At 53.0% G+C, this 17,628-nt stretch overlaps 1 protein-coding gene across 1 annotated transcript; it reads right to left on the bottom strand.

Moving 5' to 3' along the window:
• Positions 1-9,087: 9,087 nt before the first annotated feature.
• On the bottom strand, positions 9,088-12,814 carry LOC136549036 (leucine-rich repeat receptor-like serine/threonine-protein kinase BAM1). The gene is made up of 2 exons (XM_066540352.1): positions 10,193-12,814; positions 9,088-9,789 (listed from the first exon to the last, which is right to left on the bottom strand). The coding sequence occupies exons 1-2, from the start codon at positions 12,753-12,755 to the stop codon at positions 9,350-9,352; spliced, it is 3,003 nt and encodes a 1,000-aa protein (XP_066396449.1). The 5' UTR covers positions 12,756-12,814; the 3' UTR covers positions 9,088-9,349.
• Positions 12,815-17,628: the final 4,814 nt, after the last annotated feature.

Below are 17,628 nucleotides of genomic sequence, written 5' to 3'. Positions count from 1 at the left end.
GCGGTTCTATTCTCCGTCCACTGCCCACTTTTCTGAACAATTAAAAGGCCCTCTCTGCTCAATGCTCATGTGAATAGAATAGTCATATATATAGAGGAGAACCTAAAGCCCATTTGCCACGGCTCATCCAAAACGGTTTTACCGGTGAAGACAAAACCGGTGAAGCCAGAAAAACTGACTTTTTTCGGCTTCTAATTCATTTTAACCCCGACTTACAAAACGCAATTTACGCAAAATAGATGAAGCTGAAGTCGGCATAAGCCGTGCCAAAGAGACCCTAGGCAGTTCTGCGTCCTAACTTCAAGGCAATCCTTGCGTGTGTGTCCCAATGCCATGTGTGTCCCACAGAGACATGGGGCCCCACGACCCATCCTCCAGTCAAAGTTCCTGGAGAAAGAAAGCAAGCAATGTCGACATCGCCATTAGTTTATCCTTACGAAACAGGCACGACACATGAACTGACAAAAAGTTGCCCGGTTGCTTAGCACAAAGGCGCGGCGTGATTGGTGCATTTGTTTGGGCGTTTGGGAAGATCTGAAGCCATGGAATGTCTGATGTCCTTGTCGCCTCCAGCAGGGCAAGCAAGCGCACGGCCGTTTAGTTTAAATAAATAATTTAACAGACAAATGCCGCCGCTGGCTGCAGGTAACAGGCAGAAAGCGAAGCTATCCAGAGATAATAAAAAACACCACTAATCCAGTGCCACTCGGACATGACACGTAGGATAGTACGTCTCGCGGGACCCATGGAATTCCGGTTGCCTGCCTGCGTCTGCGTCTGCGTGCGTGCATGATTGAGGCACGCACATGGAAGCATCAGCTCGCAGGCTTCGCGCGGCACCCATCATTCTCAGTTTCTCACACTCTCACGGTCTTACCGTCACCTGAAGAAAATTTGCACTGAAGCCACTGGGAGAGACTAGTCTGCTACGGCCATGCCAATGTTCAGAGGCAGCTGTCTCTCCCGTTTTCAGGTACGTATGCCCTGTACCCTGCACTGCAGCGTCACTCGTTGTGCTCTCCATTTTTATTGTCCATGCCATGCCGATATACCCTCCGTGCACCGTGCTCCGATCTTGGAGGGTACCACACGGCTGCTTTCGGGGGCCGGTGTGGCCGCTCCTCGTTTTGGAATTTCTTGGCGTTTGCAGATAGAAGAGTTGCAGTACGGGCTTTGTTACACAGCGTGAAAGATGCGTGCGGGCACGTGAGTGCGTATGGGCTCTGCCGAACTGCCAATCACTGATAGGGGGAGGGGATGAGAACGAGGTTAAAGCGAGCATTATTCTTGGTTGGAATGTGGGAGATCACTAGTTAATTGAGATGTAGTACTAGTAGTATATATAGGAGTATGTTCAGAGAAGATGCAGTGAATTCTGAACCTGCACACTAAGACGATGCATTTGGGGAGTGCATGCATTGCTTGCACATGCCCTGCCCGCCGGAGGTCTGACTGAGGTAGCTCTAGTGTGTAGCCACCAAAAGTTGCACTAGCTAGGCCAGACGGTGGTTGGTTCCAACCAGCAAGCTTCCACGGCAAATCTACCGGCCATATATGGCGCGTTTTGGTGACAGGCGCACCTCACATTTGACTCTTTGGTTTCAGCAGAGTAAAAAAGGCTATCAAAATGCCAAAACGTAGGATGAAGCTGAAGGTGAAAAATCTTGGTTCAGTGCGATGTACAGTGACCGTCGGTGCTCGGCACTGTTTGACAAAACAGAAGATACGTACGAAGCCCTAACCTGATACTCCTAGCCAGGGGCGGATCCATTCCGGAGCAGTGGAACCCCCTGGAGCTCCATAAATTTTCAGGGAAAGTTCTATAGCGTAGGTGAGGCTGAGACTTAAGATCGAGCTACAGTCAGAGATATGTGTTGTTCAGCCTTCACTAAAATTTTTAGTGGATCCGCCGCTACTCCTAGCCACACTCACTCACTAACCGGTAGCATAGGGCATCATGCAACTCGCCAAACATTTTGAAAGGAGCGCGTACTCCGAACAGCAATCCAGCATGAAAGGAAACCGACAACGTGCAGTAGGGTGGGTACGAGCCGGAAGCGGATGGGTTTGGCCGTTCCCGGGACGTCACGTTCTGGGGCTCCATCAGAAATTCAGAGTAGCGGCTCCCAGACAAACGTGCTTTGCCGCTGCCCGCCTGGGAATGGATGAGCAGGACACGAGACGAGCGGCCGGCCCGGCCTCTTGTAGCTTGTAGGCATCGATGATCGATCGCACTCGGGGCTTGCGCTCGGCGCGGGCCACGCCGCTGCAGATCTGCGCGCATCGCGCACGAAACGCAGCAGGCTAGGGGAGCCAGCAGTAGCCCGTGGCTCTGGTGTTTCCTTCGCCTACGCCGACGCCGGCCGCGCGAGTCAGCAGCGGAGTGAGTACGACTACGACACGTCCGTCCGGGGCGGGCAGTGCCGTCGTGGCGAGTGGCGACGCCAAATCGATAAGAGACAGACGACGCATGTGAATGTGCATGCTGGCAGCACCAGTCAGTCTATGAACCACTCATGCTGATCAGCGATGGGGTCTCAGCAGTCAGCAAGCGGATGAAACGCACGTGTGTTCGTACCCCTTGTGAGTCTGTGACCATCTATATCGGCCAAAAGAGAGCGAGACGTCCCAGCACACAGTGTTCCACCTCCGACGGTCCGACTCCGACCCGTGCTCCGGCCGGGCGGGCGCCGAGCACAAGAGCTAGCAGAAGGCCCTGCCCGCGCTGCACGAACAGCGCGTCCGCTTCCGGGCAGGCTGCTGCCAGCCCGGGGCCGCGCCCATGGTTTCGCGCCCGGTGATGACGGGAGAATGGCAGCAAACATCGGGCGGCGCGCACGCTGCGGGCGCACATACTACGGCCCCGCGCCTCTCCCCTGTCTCTGTGCAATCGTCGGTTCAGGGCTCAGGCGCCCCGACTGCGCTCGGCGCGTGTGGCGCTGGTGGCGAGTGGCGAGTGGTGGGCAGCAGGCCGGGCGGTGCGTGCATGCATGCATGGAGACATGTGTACTTTGTGTCCCGAAAAGCGGTCCACTAGTAACAGTGTTATGCATCGTGCGCAAGACCGGCCGGCCGGCTGGCCCATGGACACGGACGGGCACTGGTGGGATGGAGCGCAATCTGGCGTGCGATCGATGCCTTGCTGCCCCGCAATGGCCAGCAGCACGAACGCCGGTCAGACACTCTGACGACGAGAGATCGGTGTTTATTAGTGGAGGTTGCACAGCATGACATGCTAATGGACTATTCGCGTACGGATGCAGTGCAGGCAGCCATTCATGGAGCGCCTCTGACGACGATGGCGACGTGATATTGTAGATACACATGCTGTTTACTTGCTCTTTTGTAGACACGATTTTTTAGAGAGAGAAAAAAGGAATGAAGAATCTCAAAACCAGTTTTTGCTATGAGAGATCCAATGTAATTAAGCCTTTGAACAAAATTACATAATGTGCATGGATATAAAAATTCATGGTATGTCATCTTACTGTTAAGATCTAATCCTCACTAGACGTGCTAAAAAGAAGATAAATCCTACAATTATTTTTAAAATCATAAACATTGAATCATCATTGATAATAACTATTGATTGGGTCTATTCTAAAAAATATCCACAAAATCCGTCATAGAAAATAACATAAAGTGCCCCGTAAATTTGCATATAAATTACCCAAGTATGCCATTATCAAATATAATATAAAATATACCCTAAACCTACATCTAAATTTACCACTATATCATTATAAAAGATAATCTAAAGTGAACCCATAAATTTACATTTAAATTATCCAACTCACCATTTAAAAATATAATCAATAAACCCTGCATTTCTGTCTAAATTATCCACCCCTGCTATTGTAATAGATATGATCTAGGTAACCCCAAAATTTTGATCTCGATTACCTACCTTTGGATAATAGATAATCTAAATAACCTCTTAAATTTGTATCTAAATTGCCCACATATGCTATTATTAAAATAAAATAAAATACACTCTCATATTTACTTCCAAATTATCGATATCAACTATCATGAAAAAATAACTCCAAGTTACTCTTGTATCGTTTCTAAACACCTACCACAACCCCTATTAATATATGAAGAAAAAACTAGTTCAAAGTAAACATACATATTGTATGCCACCATGCAGACTAGACACATGTGCATACTTGAGCGATGAATATATATATATATATATATATATATATATATATATATATATATATATATATATATATATATATATATATTATTTTATTTTAAAATATAAACTTGAGCGATGAATTTTGATAGAATTTTGGGCTAAGATTTAACCTCACCATAGACTAAATTAAAGACACGCACACACAGATATGCAATGCAAAGGGAGAAACTACGAAAATGAATAAAGAGAGCATGTAAAGATAAGCAATTTCTATTGGGTGTGTAGGTGCTAAATTTATCCATAAACGTTTAATATTTGTGTCGCAGCATACGATTTTAGGTTGTTTATATAGGAGAACGGGTTAATAGACTGGTGTACAGTATTTATCCCAAGTGCATTGATGTACAAATACAATCGGTTTCCGGTGATGAAGAAGAAGAATCGATTGTTCTGTCGCGAACTGACTTTCGTTTCCTATCCCAGCCCGTAATTATGTCATGGAGAGCGGTTGTCGATTGTCGTTACGGAGGTATCAACGGAAAAGCTCCGAATTGCACCGGCAAAAGCGCAACCGGATTGCGCGAAACAGAGCAAGGGGATCAGGAATTCAGGATCAAGGCGCACGCGCCATCATTAATTGTTTCTCACGCCCTGATACCAGGCTGGTTTAACCAGGATTCCAGGAACAAAAGGTGTTGCAGAGGTTGACCTAATAACCGGCCACAATTAATCTGACCCCGGCTGGGGTGGGGGGGGGGGGGGGGGGGGGGGGGGGGGCGGGGGGGAGGAGAAACAAGAGGTGTTCTGGATTTGCACTTCCATTCTTCCCGATTTGACCACCGTGAGATAAACTGGCAGTCACTGTACGGGGCACCGTACGACACGATTTGACCACGCATCGCTCCGGCCCGCTGCCTTGTTCTGTCACGCAGCAATACGCAGATTCATGGATCCACGGAAGTCTGTGCTGTACTACACGTGGTCCCAGTACGTGTGACGATACGTACGTATGTACTAGTAGACGATGCACTCATGTGCCAGGATGGCTGGATGGGGCTGTTGGCCCGTTGCCCATGCAGGACAACCTAGGCGCAGCCTCATCGGCTGCTATAGGACTCGTAAAGCAAAGGCAGGCAGGGAAATTACGAGACGATGGCACGGCACGCCTCGCGCGCACAGGCACAGGCAGACTAGCATGCAAGACGATACGTACGTACACCGGTCGCCCCGTCGTCAGGTCCGGGTTGGTTGTCCAAGCACGAATCACCCGTGGACGGTGGACCCGCCCGTCCGTCCGTCCTCTCCTCGTTTCTCTTCCACGTCAGGACGCCACGGCATCTCTCTCGTCTCGTCTCCACCGACGGACCGACGACGGCGATGCCTTTGCTCGCTGCATATTGCAGTGCATCTATCTCAGCATCTGCTCCCGTGCCACGCGAGACGCGACCGCGGCCGGCCAGGACGCTGGACGCAGGAGGCGACGGCTCAGGGCCAGACGACAGCCAACCGAGGCCTATATCCCAGCCTACGCGATCCGTGTCACATCCTGCTTCGCGATCGCGGCCAAGCATGCGCGCGCCGCGCGCGTCCAGGCGTCCATGCTAGTAGCTGGATCCAATGCTGCTTTTGCACGCCGCTTTCTCTGCCCCGATTTCGATCGATCGACGCCAAGACGGGTACGTGGTTCCCACGGCGGGAGTACGTGGCGGGACCGGCCGGAGCCGTGACAAAACTCAAAAGGAAAAGTTCGCCATGTCTTGGCCAAACAGAGAAAGTAGACTTGATGTGGCTCGCCGCCTAGGTCACGAAATGGCCGTCTTTAGCTGCGTCGTCATGCCCTTCTTCCACGGACGCTGATCAGTTCATCAGTAGTAGTAGGTGCCATGGACCATGCATGGTGGTGGCCTCAGCTCTAGGTCTGTCGCCGGCTCACCGCTCGTCGATCTACTAGTGCTGTAGCTGTATTGGGTGTATCCGTTTCTGTGCAGTGCAGTGCAACCGATGGACGTACGGCTCAATAATTGAGCGCAGGGCGCAGGCGCGTGTCAGGGCCTGTTTGGTTCGTGCGAGCTACTAAATTTAGTAGTTTTTAGTCATTTTAGTAACTTTTTAATTAAATGCTATGACTAAAAGCTATTAAAAGGGTTTTAGTCATCTCTAGTAACTCTGGAGTTACTAAAAGTGACTAAACCGTTTAGTAACACTAAAGTTTAGTAGCCTCGAACCAAACGGCTCCTAAGTGTAAGGTATGTGCATACGTACATACATACATTGTGTGATTCCGCTGTTTATGAACTACTACTACTACCCAGAGATGATGTGGAAGAATGCACGTCTCCTAGACGCTTGCGTGATTCGTCGTCGGACACCATTTTTTTTCAAACAAAAGGCAAAAGCTTCGGTCTTTTCGTTTGGCTAGGCTTGTTTGTCGTTGGATCGTGAAGAAGTACTGCTGAATGGTTTGGTGTGAGAGAAAAATACGGTTCTGGCTGGAAATTTACGATCGTTTACGAGGGAATAATCACAGCCTAGACTGAGAGTGTCAGTCTAGTCTATTTTTTTAAGTCAAAACTAGGAAAAAAAACATGTGACTGCCACGTCTTTCTTAAGTATACTCAACTTTTGTCACCAGGACGTTATAGATTTCTTAGACGAGTCTTTGCAACTAGTCCATTCAACATGATACAAACTTCTCATTTTAATAAATTGGAGATTTCTTTTTGTTGAGATACGTTCTCAACATAATCGACATGTTACCTTGACACACACACGTAATAGGTCCACCAAAAGTGTCTAATCTGTTATAAGTCCCTGCTGTGAACAGCGGTAACTTAAGTCCTTTTTAGAGTTGGCTCCGGACCCGCAATGCTATAAATAAGAGGGAATTCCCCTCAAGTGTCCGGAAGGTCTTGAAATCATGATCTCTATCTCTAGAAGGTATATGGTGTGCTTCTCATCGTCATAACATGTTTTTCACTGACAAAAGGCATCAAGCTCAAAGCCGGTTAACAGATCAGTTCTGCGACACCTACACTCCTACATCTAGTGGTTCTAGTTAGTGTCCTACACTCCTACGCATCGAAGTTACATAATTAACGAAGTTAGTGGTCACGATAAGTGGAGCTCATGAGTAGGGCTGGGCTAGCGTTTGCCCATTTTCACCCTTCCATAAACCACATTCTACTAATTAAGTTGTGCGACCCCTGGAACTCTTTCCCGATTAGTACTCTATAACTGATCTAATCACGATGTCCAACAGATTAAGAAGCTATTGCACGTAGGGTGTTTCATGTGACAGCTAATAATTACGGTTGCTGCCATCTTAGTTTATTTCTCAACCTAAACTAAAATATGTGACGATGCTATTTTAGTTTATTTTTAGACAGCTTTTTTGGTTGGCCAACAATCCAAGACAAGTGAAACTTGCATCCCTAATGCCCTGTTCACGCCGATTGAAGGGTTTTCAGTTTTCAAGCGATTGAATGAAGCATATAGGAGGCATAAAAAAAAAGATGCTAGTATATAGATGAGTGCAAACGCTCAACAAATATGGTTCTACTGTCTGTACTCCTAAATTCCAAATTCCAGAGCAGTTCTCTTCGCAACAGAGCCCTTTTTTCTCATGTGGAGATCTGATAGTGCCTTGAGCAAATGTAGTACTAGTATTTGGTACAACCAGAAGTGTCGTTGTATATATATCCGTTTGCTCAACCACTCGTAAATGGAACTGTCCAAATCGAAATAGTACATTATTATTGGTGGAAGGGATTGCAAAGGGCCCCACTAACTTAACATGCTGGCGTACGAGAGACCATAACTATCGAATACGGAGTACCTGCCTGTTCATCTGTAGAATACTACTCCGTATGTTGCAGTACTAAGCTGGTGAAGAAATAAACCACAAATTCTTTTTCTTTTGGGAAGGCCATTCTTATAAGGAACACGAAGGGCAATTGTGAACCTGTGATCGGACGACATCAGAGCCGCTCAGATCTCGACGGCGGGTGAGAAGATTCTTCGCCGCGGCAGGCTGCTGCAGCCATGGTGTGACCAGTGACAAATGACCTGACCATACAAGCAACCAACACACAGGAAAGAGGGAACACACACACACCCTGGTTGTGGTTGCACGCACGAATCTCGCCGCGTCCTTCTCCTCACCACCACCACCACCACCACACGTGCCACGTGCAGGATAGCAACAGTGGCAGCGCACTCACGTCGTCGCAGCTGCAGTCCTGCTCGCCCTGCCTGCGCTGCAGCTGCAGCTCCGACTACCACCCCGTGCCATGAGCCCCATGACCCTGCTCCTGCTGGCCCGGCCTGGCGCCCCCGCACTCGCAGCACGCACGTCGGGGCCGGTCTCAGGGAAAAAGGTTCCACCGTCCAGGGCGCCAGGCCTGCATGCCTTGCCTCGACACTCCAGCGGTTACAGTATCACTGTGCCGAAGCATAGCTGCACGATCAGATGAAACGAGGCGGATATCACATCGTATAGCAACAGTGGAGTAGTGACATGATTCAAAACTGGAAGCCCAGCATGGCGCGAACCCACACCCACACCCACCTGTCATTGATCTCCACATGAGAAAAGGGCACAGCGGAGCGGAATTGACCGTTCACGTGCACCTGTGGCCAGCCGGAAGCCCGGAACAGAGCCAGCAGCGACAGGGCTCAACCTGTGGCCTGTAGCCTGTACAAGGGGATAGCAGCAGCGGGAGGAGCTCAGCTCAGCAATTGCCAATTCGTACGTGTCGCCCCTCTGAGCCCTGACCTGAGGCGTTAGCGCGTTGGTGTCACCCCTGCATAGCGCAGTTTTGTGGAGGACCAGTGGATGGAGCCATTTCTGGTAGGGTTTTCAAAGGGAACGATCCTTCCAAAAACTAGCAATTCCGGTAGGGTTTTCAAAGGGAACGATTCTTCAAAAAAACTAGCAATTCCGAACCATTTCTGCAACTTGAGATTTAAGAACTCAACTGGAAGCTCAAACAGCTTGATTTGATTTGTACATGGGACAGAGATGACAAGGCCCAACCAACTCGATCACCATAGGTACGTAATAGTGGTAATCTAGCTAACGGGAACATGCACAAATCACCTCTTCCTTACACACACTGATACCGCCACGTTCCAACGCTTCACTGAAACGAACAGGGATGCTACAAAGTACTACTATCAATACGATCATTTCTTGCAATTGCACTTCTAGATACTAAGAAGATCCTGCTGTGGTGGCGAATCGAGTGGCCCTTCCTGCTGCTGCTTCTCTGGGCTCCCAGTCCCATCCTCCTTCGGCTCGATGACAAGGGGCACGTCTATGGACGTGGATGTCGAGCCGGGCATGTCGGCCAGTATCTGCACGACCTCTCGCATCGTGGGGCGCTCGACGCTCTGCTCCGCGACGCATAGCATGGCGACATAGAAGACATGCGTTAGTTCATACAGAGGCACCGTCGAGAGCCGGGGGTCGGCGATCTTCACCACGCCTTCCTTGCTCGACCCGGTCACAATCCGCACCCACTGCACGATGTCCACGCCGTCTCCAAACTCTCCGACTGGCTTGCGGCCCGTGATGAGCTCGAGCAACACGACGCCGAAGCTATAGACGTCGCTCTTCTCATCCACCTTGAGCGTGTAGGCGTACTCTGTGGGACATAGAAAGAGAGGCCACATAAGATCACAACCAACAATTCCCAATGATGATCCATTTAAACGACAAAGCGACGAAACACAGCAATCAGATGTTTCAGGGGATGGACGATGCGTCTGGTGTGTGGGACACAGTAAAAACCAATAAGTGCATTGCATACGGGAGCTCCACACGACAAACAGAACCAGTCTACGTATAGTATATAATGCAGGTGGCACTGTGAATTCAGTATCAAAAACAGGACATTGTAAAAAACCTTTCAGATGGTGTAGAAGATTTCAGCAGTGAATTCACAGGACAGTGACATGGAAAGTCTGTACAGTGAGCTGAGTAGGAGTATACTAACAGTGGAGCAGAAAATGACTAAATAAGGCTAGTGATTTGTGAAGAAAATGTACCAGGAGCAATGTAGCCGTACGAGCCGGCGATGGCGGACATGCACTCGGAACCACCGGCGTTGCCGCGGAGGAACTTGGCGAGGCCAAAGTCCGCGACGTGGGCCTCGAAGTCGGCGTCGAGGAGGATGTTGTTGGACTTGACGTCGCGGTGCAGGATCGGCGGCGAGCAGTCGTGGTGCAGGTAGCACAGGCCCTTGGCCGCCTCCACGGCGATCTTGAACCGCGTCGCCCACTGCAGGTGCCCGCCCTTCTTGCCGTGGAGCACCTCGCCGAGGCTGCCGTTCGGCATGTACTCGTACACCAGCAGGTTGGTCTCCCGGTTGGCCGCGAAACCCAGCAGCCGCACGATGTGGCGGTGCCTGATGCGCCCCAGCGTCTGTATCTCCGCCGAGAAGCCGTAGTCGTCGTGCGCCGCGCCCGCGCGCCCGATGGCTGGCAGCCGCTTCACGGCCACCACGGCGCCGCCCGGCATCGCGCCCTTGTACACGATCCCGGACCCGCCCTTGCCGATCACGTTCTCCTCCTTGAGGCAGTCCAACACGTCGTCCACGGCGAAGTCGAGACGCTGGAACGCCGTGAGCCGCCACGCGCGCGCCTCGGCGGACCGCTTCAGCGACCGCGCCTTCAGCACGGCCGCCGCCGCGAAGATGATGGACAGCGCGAGGAGGCCGAGCACGAGCAGGAGCTTGGACGTCGAAGAGAGGGAGCCGAAGGACGAAGTCGCGACGCCGTGGGAGCGGCACGGGGAGAGGAACGCCCCGCAGAGCCCAGCGTTGCCGGCGAAGGAAGTGGCGTTGAAGTAGGCAAACTGACCGGTGGACGGGACCTCGCCGGAGAGGTTGTTGTAGGAGAAGTCCACGGCTGTAAGGCTCTGCATTCCGGCGATGGCAGGCGGAATCTCCCCTTCGAACGCGTTGTGGGAAACGTTGAGGTAGTTGAGGATGCGGAGGCTGGCGAGCTCTGGCGGGATGCTGCCAGACAGCTTGTTGCTCGAGATATCGAGGAAGGTGAGCAGACGGCATCTCCCGATCGCCGGGGGCACCGCTCCGGAGATCAGGTTCCCAGAAAGGTCCGCCTTCGAGAGCTGCTGTAGCTTCCCGACCTCCGGCGGGAGCTCGCCGGACAACCTGTTCCCGGCGAGCAGCAGCTTCTGTAATCCCGAGAGTCCACCGATCCCGGTAGGCACCTGGCCGGTCAGTCGGTTGCTGTACAGACTCAGCTCTCCGATCGACGAAGACACCTTCCCTCCGTCCAGGGAGAGCTCACCGGAGAGCAAATTGTCGTGCAGCTCTACCTGCGTCAGGTTCGGCAACGTGAACAGCTTTGCAGGTATCGTACCGTTGAGAAAATTCTCTCCCAGCCGAATCCTCGTCAGCGACGGGCACCCCGCGAGCCCGTCTGGAATGTCGCCGAATAGCGAATTGCCCAGAGCGATGAACGTCTCCAGCCGCTCGCCGGCGCACAGCTTGGATGGCAGAACGCCGGTGAGCTTGTTCGTGCTCACGTCGACGATCTTCAGCCTGGTCGCCGCCACGCCGAGGTTCGCGGGTATCCCGCCTGTGAAGTTGTTCTCCCACAGCTGCAGAACCTCGAGGCTCGGCAAGTCGCCGATGAACTCGGGAATCTCACCGGCGAGGCGATTCCGGAAGAGGTTCAGCAGGGTCAAGTTCTTGAGCGACGCGAAGCTCGCGGGGATCTCCCCGACGAACAAGTTGTTCGACAGGTCGAGCGATTTGAGCGCCCCCATTGCGCCTATCTCCGTCGGGAGCCTCCCAGACAGAGCGTTGATCTGAAGAAACAGAGTGTCGAGAGACGTCAAGTTCGCCACCTCCGGCGGGATCTCCCCGGAGATGCCGCAGTTCGCCATGTCGAGGCGGACGAGCGCCCGCAGCCTCCCGAGCTCGGGCGGTATCCCGCCGGTGAAGTTGTTGTAGTAGCCGAGGTACAGCTCCCTCAGTGTCGTCAGGTTGCCGAGCTCCTCCGGTATCTCGCCGGTGAGCTCATTCCCGGAGAGGGCCAGGTACCGGATGCGGCTCCACTGGCCGTAGGACCTCGGGATGCTGCCGGAGAAGAAATTGCCGCCGAGGTGGACGTGGACGAGGTCGGTGAGGTTGGGGAGCGCTGCCGGCAGCGTACTGGTGAGGTTGTTGTTGTAGAGGTCGAGGACGCGAAGGCTCTTGAGCGACCCGATGATCTCGTCGGGGAAGGCGGTGGAGTTGAGGATGTTGTTGGAGAGGTTGAGCGACTGGAGGTGCGGGAGGGAGGAGAGCGCGGCGGCGGGGATGGGGCCGGATAAGTTGAGGCCGGAGAGGTCGAGGGAGATGACTCGTGTGTCGGTGGCGTCGCAGGACACGCGCGGCCACGAGCAGAGCGCGGTGTCCGGAGTCCAGTGCGTGGAGAGGTAGCCCGAGGGGTCCGCCACCGCCGCAGCGAGGTTGAGGAGGGCGGCCGCGTCCGGGGAGGAGGATGAGTCAGCTGCGGTGCAGTGGGTGGCGGTGGCGATGAGGAGGAGGACGGGGAGGAGAAGGGTGGAGGCGGCGGCCGTGGAGGGCGCCATCGCCATGGATGGTGGGGTTGAATGGATGTCCGGGGTGAGTGGAGTGGGTGTCCGAGGCAGGCGGACAGAGTGGGTTATAGGGAGTGTTTTGTTTTCCGTTCGTTGTTGTTTTGTATATATATGTCAGCAGCCCGGGGACGGGAACGTGAACGTGCCCCACGTTCCCGTTCCGGGAACTTCGTTCCGATTCGCGGAATGGGGACATGGTGGGACGCCGTCCCGACGGAAGATGGAACGCGACTCGCAACTAGGGTCCACGAGCAAACACAGGAACGTCGAGTCCCAAACGAGGATGGTCGACGGTTGGCACGCTAGGTAGAGGTGTGCGTTTGATTCCATAGTGAGTCAGATAGATTTTAAATCAACAGCGCGTTTTCGTCATCAATCTCATGGAGATCTATACCGGTCCACGACGACGATTCATCGCTGGCTACATCAGCCCCCGTGACAGCAGATCCGATCTCGGAACCACCTCCGAGATCACCTTCATCAACAACTCGCCGCCTACTTCCTCACTGTCAGAGGAGACAGATCAACAACGACGATCTGATCGTATCCATCGATCGGGTCGGTCTGAAGCTCGCCGATTACCTCTCCATCGCCGAATCGGCTCTGGACACTCTGGTTTAGCGCCGATCACCAGATCTATCGGAGACTGCTCGGAAAACTTCAGAGGCTACGGCCCTACCCTTCGGGTTCACCAACGCCACCACCGCTAGCAACAAGCCCAGAGGGGCAGATTTGCCGACCAGGTTAAAGACGTCCATCCTCTCGCCGACCAGGTTAAAGACGTCCATCCTCTCGCCGACCAGATAACGCCATACATCGCCGACCAAACTTTCTGCCTAAAGCTAAGTCACGTTTTAATATTCTTCTAAATATTCTTCAATCTCCGTATATCGCCATAATATTTCTTCGAGCTGTTTTCTCCATGTTTGCTCTCCAAACGATTTTCTAAAACCCCGAACAGTCATGTTGATGCTCGGATGCCTCTAGAGACGGCCATGTCTCCGGCTCCTCCCTACACGTGCTACGGGCTCCGCGCTCTGCGTTATGGGTGGTCGGCAACGGCTCCTTGGTCACGCCTGTTCCTCCTACACGTGCACGGGCTTCGCGCTCCGCGTTATGATTAACGGGTTAGTTAGGGCTGGAGATTCAGCTACACACTAACTAGTTAGGCAGTTTATATTAAATATAAATGCATCTTTACTCCAACTGATCGCCAAGCTACATACGCTATTTTTTTCTCCGGAGTTCATATATTTTTACATCATATACTACCCGTTTTACATGTTTGTATTGCAGGATCATCGTCTAGGTGATCGGACCACCTGGTGCTTGGACTTCTTCACCGATCAACTAGTCAGACCGCTAGGTTCATAGACTTCGTCGCCGACTAGTTGATCGGACTGTTTGCTGGTCGTTTCTACTCAATGCTCACTTCACCGTCGACCAGTTGACCAGACTGTTCGTCGCTCGTGCTTCATCGCTAGCGACGCTGAGGACTCCTCGGCGCTCGGTTTCTTCGTGCTCGAGGACTTAGTGGGCACACATCACTGCATGGACGTCGCCAGCTACGCGGGTGCTCGGACCTCGCCAGCTTCGCCAGGAACTCCTCGGTGCTCGGACATCGCCAGCGACACCGAGGACTCCTCGCTCCTCGGTGGTCGGTCATCGCCAGTGACACCGGGGACTCCTCGTCCCTCGATGCTCGGCCATCGCCAGTGGCGCCGGGGACTCCTCGCTCTTTGGTGCTTGGACATCGCCAACGACACCGGGGACTCCTCGCTCCTCGGTGATCGGTCATCACCAGCGACGCTGGGGACTCCTCGCTCCTCGGTGCTCGACCATCGCCAGCGACGTCGGGGACTCCTCGCTCCTCGGTGCTCGGACATCGCCAGCGACGTCGGGGACTCCTCGGTGCTCGGACATCGTCAGCGATGCCATAGACTCCTCGCTTCTCGGTGCTCGGTCATCGCCAGTGACACCGAGGACTCCTCGCTCCTCGGTGCTTGGTCATCGCCAGCGACGCCGAGGACTCCTCGGTGCTCGGACATCATCAGCGACGTCGGGAACTCCTCGGTGCTCGGACATCGCCAGTGACGCCGGGGCTCCTCGCTCCTCGGTGCTCGGTCATCGCCAGCGATATTGGGGACTCCTCGCTTCTCGGTGCTCGGACATCACCGGCGACACCGGGGACTCCTCGCTCCTCGGTGCTCGGTCATCATCGGCGACACCGGGGACTCTTCGCTCCTCGGTGCTCGAATATCGCCAGCGACGCCAGGGACTCCTCGGTGCTCCCTTGGTGGTCGGATCTTGCTACGTCTCATCGATGTGCTATCAAGCTGCTCCATGCTGTTCGGATCAAGGTGCTGATCTTGGGCAGCATGTCTGAGGTCTTAATACACGCATGTTAGACGATGTCAGCAGGCTTTTAGACTTCTTTTCCTTTGACCCTGCTACAAGATTCATTCTTCATCTTCCAGCAGGCTCGGGGGACTAAGTGGGCACACTTCACCTTGCGGTGAATGTGCTTGCTTTTCATCTCGAGGCTACGCCCAGGGACTGGCTGCCTGCTCGGCTGGTCTTCTACTTTCTGACCTTGGCACCACGTGACTATATCACCTACTGTCAGGCTCGAGGACTAGCTGTGGGGGTATGGCCCCCAAGACATGGGCCGCACCATCGGAGGTGGCCCAACCCACAAGATCAAGGCATGCACGACGCTGCTCGGCGTGCACTGCAAGACATTGTATAGTACCAAATAGGCTACTTTACTTGTAACTCTGTCCCTCCAGACTATATAAGGAGAGGCAGGGGTCCCTTAGCGGATAGGCTACATCAAGCTACTTGGTCATCCAGATCAATACAATACACCAAAGACACTGGACGTAGGGTATTACGTCGATCAGACGGCCCGAACCTGTTTAAATCGCTGTCTCTGCGCCTTGTGTCACCATCCGGTTCCTGATCACGCGCACCTCCACCGATCAATCTACCATTGTGGGATACCCTCTCGGTGGACTGCCGAGCATCTTTTATCGACAAGGATGGAACGTGACCCTCAGCCACGGCGAGTCGGGGACATCCACAAGTACGAAGCGGGTGCGGGGAAGAAGACACACCTCAGGTCGCATCGCTCGCGGTCACGGGCTGCTCTGCGGGCTGCTCGGAGCCCCGGACGCCGGCTGCCCGGAGGCCGCCCGCCGCAGCATCGATTCCCAGGATGACCGCCCGCTGTACGCCGCCGTACGTCGTCCCAGAGTGGGTGGCCGGCCGCTGACGGATGTGCGGCAGCGGCACTGCAGCCGTGCTCTCTCAGCTCGTGTGGTGCGGTGCAGCAGCGGCGGCCAGCTGCTGGGTGGTGGCTTTCCAGGATGGCGATGGGTGCATGGGCTTGATGTGGGCTTAGGGTTCATTAACTGATGGCCCAATAGAAAAAAACAAATGATAGAAAATGGACCTGATGCAATATTTAAATATTCAAATAATGTCCAAAAAATATTCTTCTTACTGAAATTCTTACTCTTGAATATTCCAGTAAGGCTCTCTTTGAATTGTGAGATTTTTGTACCATCCTATAAAATTTCTGCATTTTATGCATTTTATATGGGCTCTAACGCGAACAAGACATAGAAAAGGGCACCACTAAACATAGGTTTGTAAATACTCCCTCGTATAATTTAATTGGTCATTTTTTTTACATGACTATTCGGATATGGATTTTTTTTTGCGCAAGAGGATATGGAAATTTTAATATATTCACAACACATGGTTGATATAAGTGTTTGTGCGTGTGTTGGTTTTAGGAAAGGATTATAAAAAGTAGCCTGCACTGAGAAGCTAGATTGTGAAAAGGTGAAGGTTTGTTGGATTATTGTGGGCACCGTAAATGCTAAATGGTAAACATTGTCATATATTTTTGAAAGTTTAACCGTTTATATAGTGTTTGAACAGAGTTAAACAAACTAAAGGTATTTATATATATTATTACATGTAAAAATAAATATCATAGAAAGTATACATTTTTGCATATAAAAAATCAAGCATTATCTATTGTCGGGTACCTTAGAACGGGGTACCCCGAGCGAACATCAAAGAGGTCACTTAAGTCCCATCAAAAAACAAAGCTGGAAGGTAAGCCGTGGGCCCCTCACCTGCCATGTCCGAGCCCACCAGGCCCTCCGCCTGGCCTCGAGCCTCGTGCAGGAGGTCTCGGCGTCCTGATGCAATCTCCGCCTCGCGCGAGGCTCTCCACGGAAGGCCTCGGCAGGGAACACGATCTCCGCTTCGCGCGAGGCTCTCCACGGAAGGCCTCGGTAGGGGGTGCCTTCTCCGTATCGCGCGAGGCTTCTCACAAAAGGCCTCAGCAACGAGTCCGATCTTCGTCCCGCGCGAGGCTCCGATCTTCGTCCCGCGCGAGGCTCTGCTCTCCGACTCGCGTAAGGCCTCATTCCCCGTATCGTGCGAGACCCACTTATCCATAGTCCGTCGCCCCCGCCTCGGTCGGTCTTCCCGACAGCACGTCATGTCTCATTAATACTTCAACCACTCCCGCAATCTCAGCCGGACGATGGCTCGACGCCACAGAATGGCCGACGGGACCTGAGGTCGCATCAACGCCATATCGGTTGGGACAAGGCACGGCGGGGGTTACCGGCCACTGTGTTCTGACGCTGTGCCCACGATCAGCGCCCACACTGCACTGTGCTCCGCGATCCCTGCCTCGAAAACAACGCGACATGAACAACTTGGCCCGGGTTATCACCGCCTCCAAGTCGGCGCACCAGATCAGCCGCCCACTCGGAGCCTCGGCACTGTGCACCAAGGTCTCGGCTATCTTGGGGATCGTGCCCACCGAGACCCCCATTGTGGTACA

The sequence above is a fragment of the Miscanthus floridulus genome, chromosome 1 (assembly GCF_019320115.1).
Source record: "Miscanthus floridulus cultivar M001 chromosome 1, ASM1932011v1, whole genome shotgun sequence".
Taxonomy (NCBI): domain Eukaryota; kingdom Viridiplantae; phylum Streptophyta; class Magnoliopsida; order Poales; family Poaceae; genus Miscanthus; species Miscanthus floridulus.
Note: the sequence above shows the minus strand (reverse complement) of the source record. Positions and strands in the feature narration are given on the sequence as shown.

Excerpts from the sequence above, each read along its gene's own strand:
- LOC136549036 (XM_066540352.1), bottom strand. The coding sequence starts at position 12,755 with ATGGCGATGGCGCCCTCCACGGCCGCCGCCTCCACCCTTCTCCTCCCC. Across the intron at positions 9,790-10,192 it reads GTACGGCTACATTGCTCCTG|AGTACGCCTACACGCTCAAG; the intron begins GTACATTTTCTT and ends TATGTCCCACAG.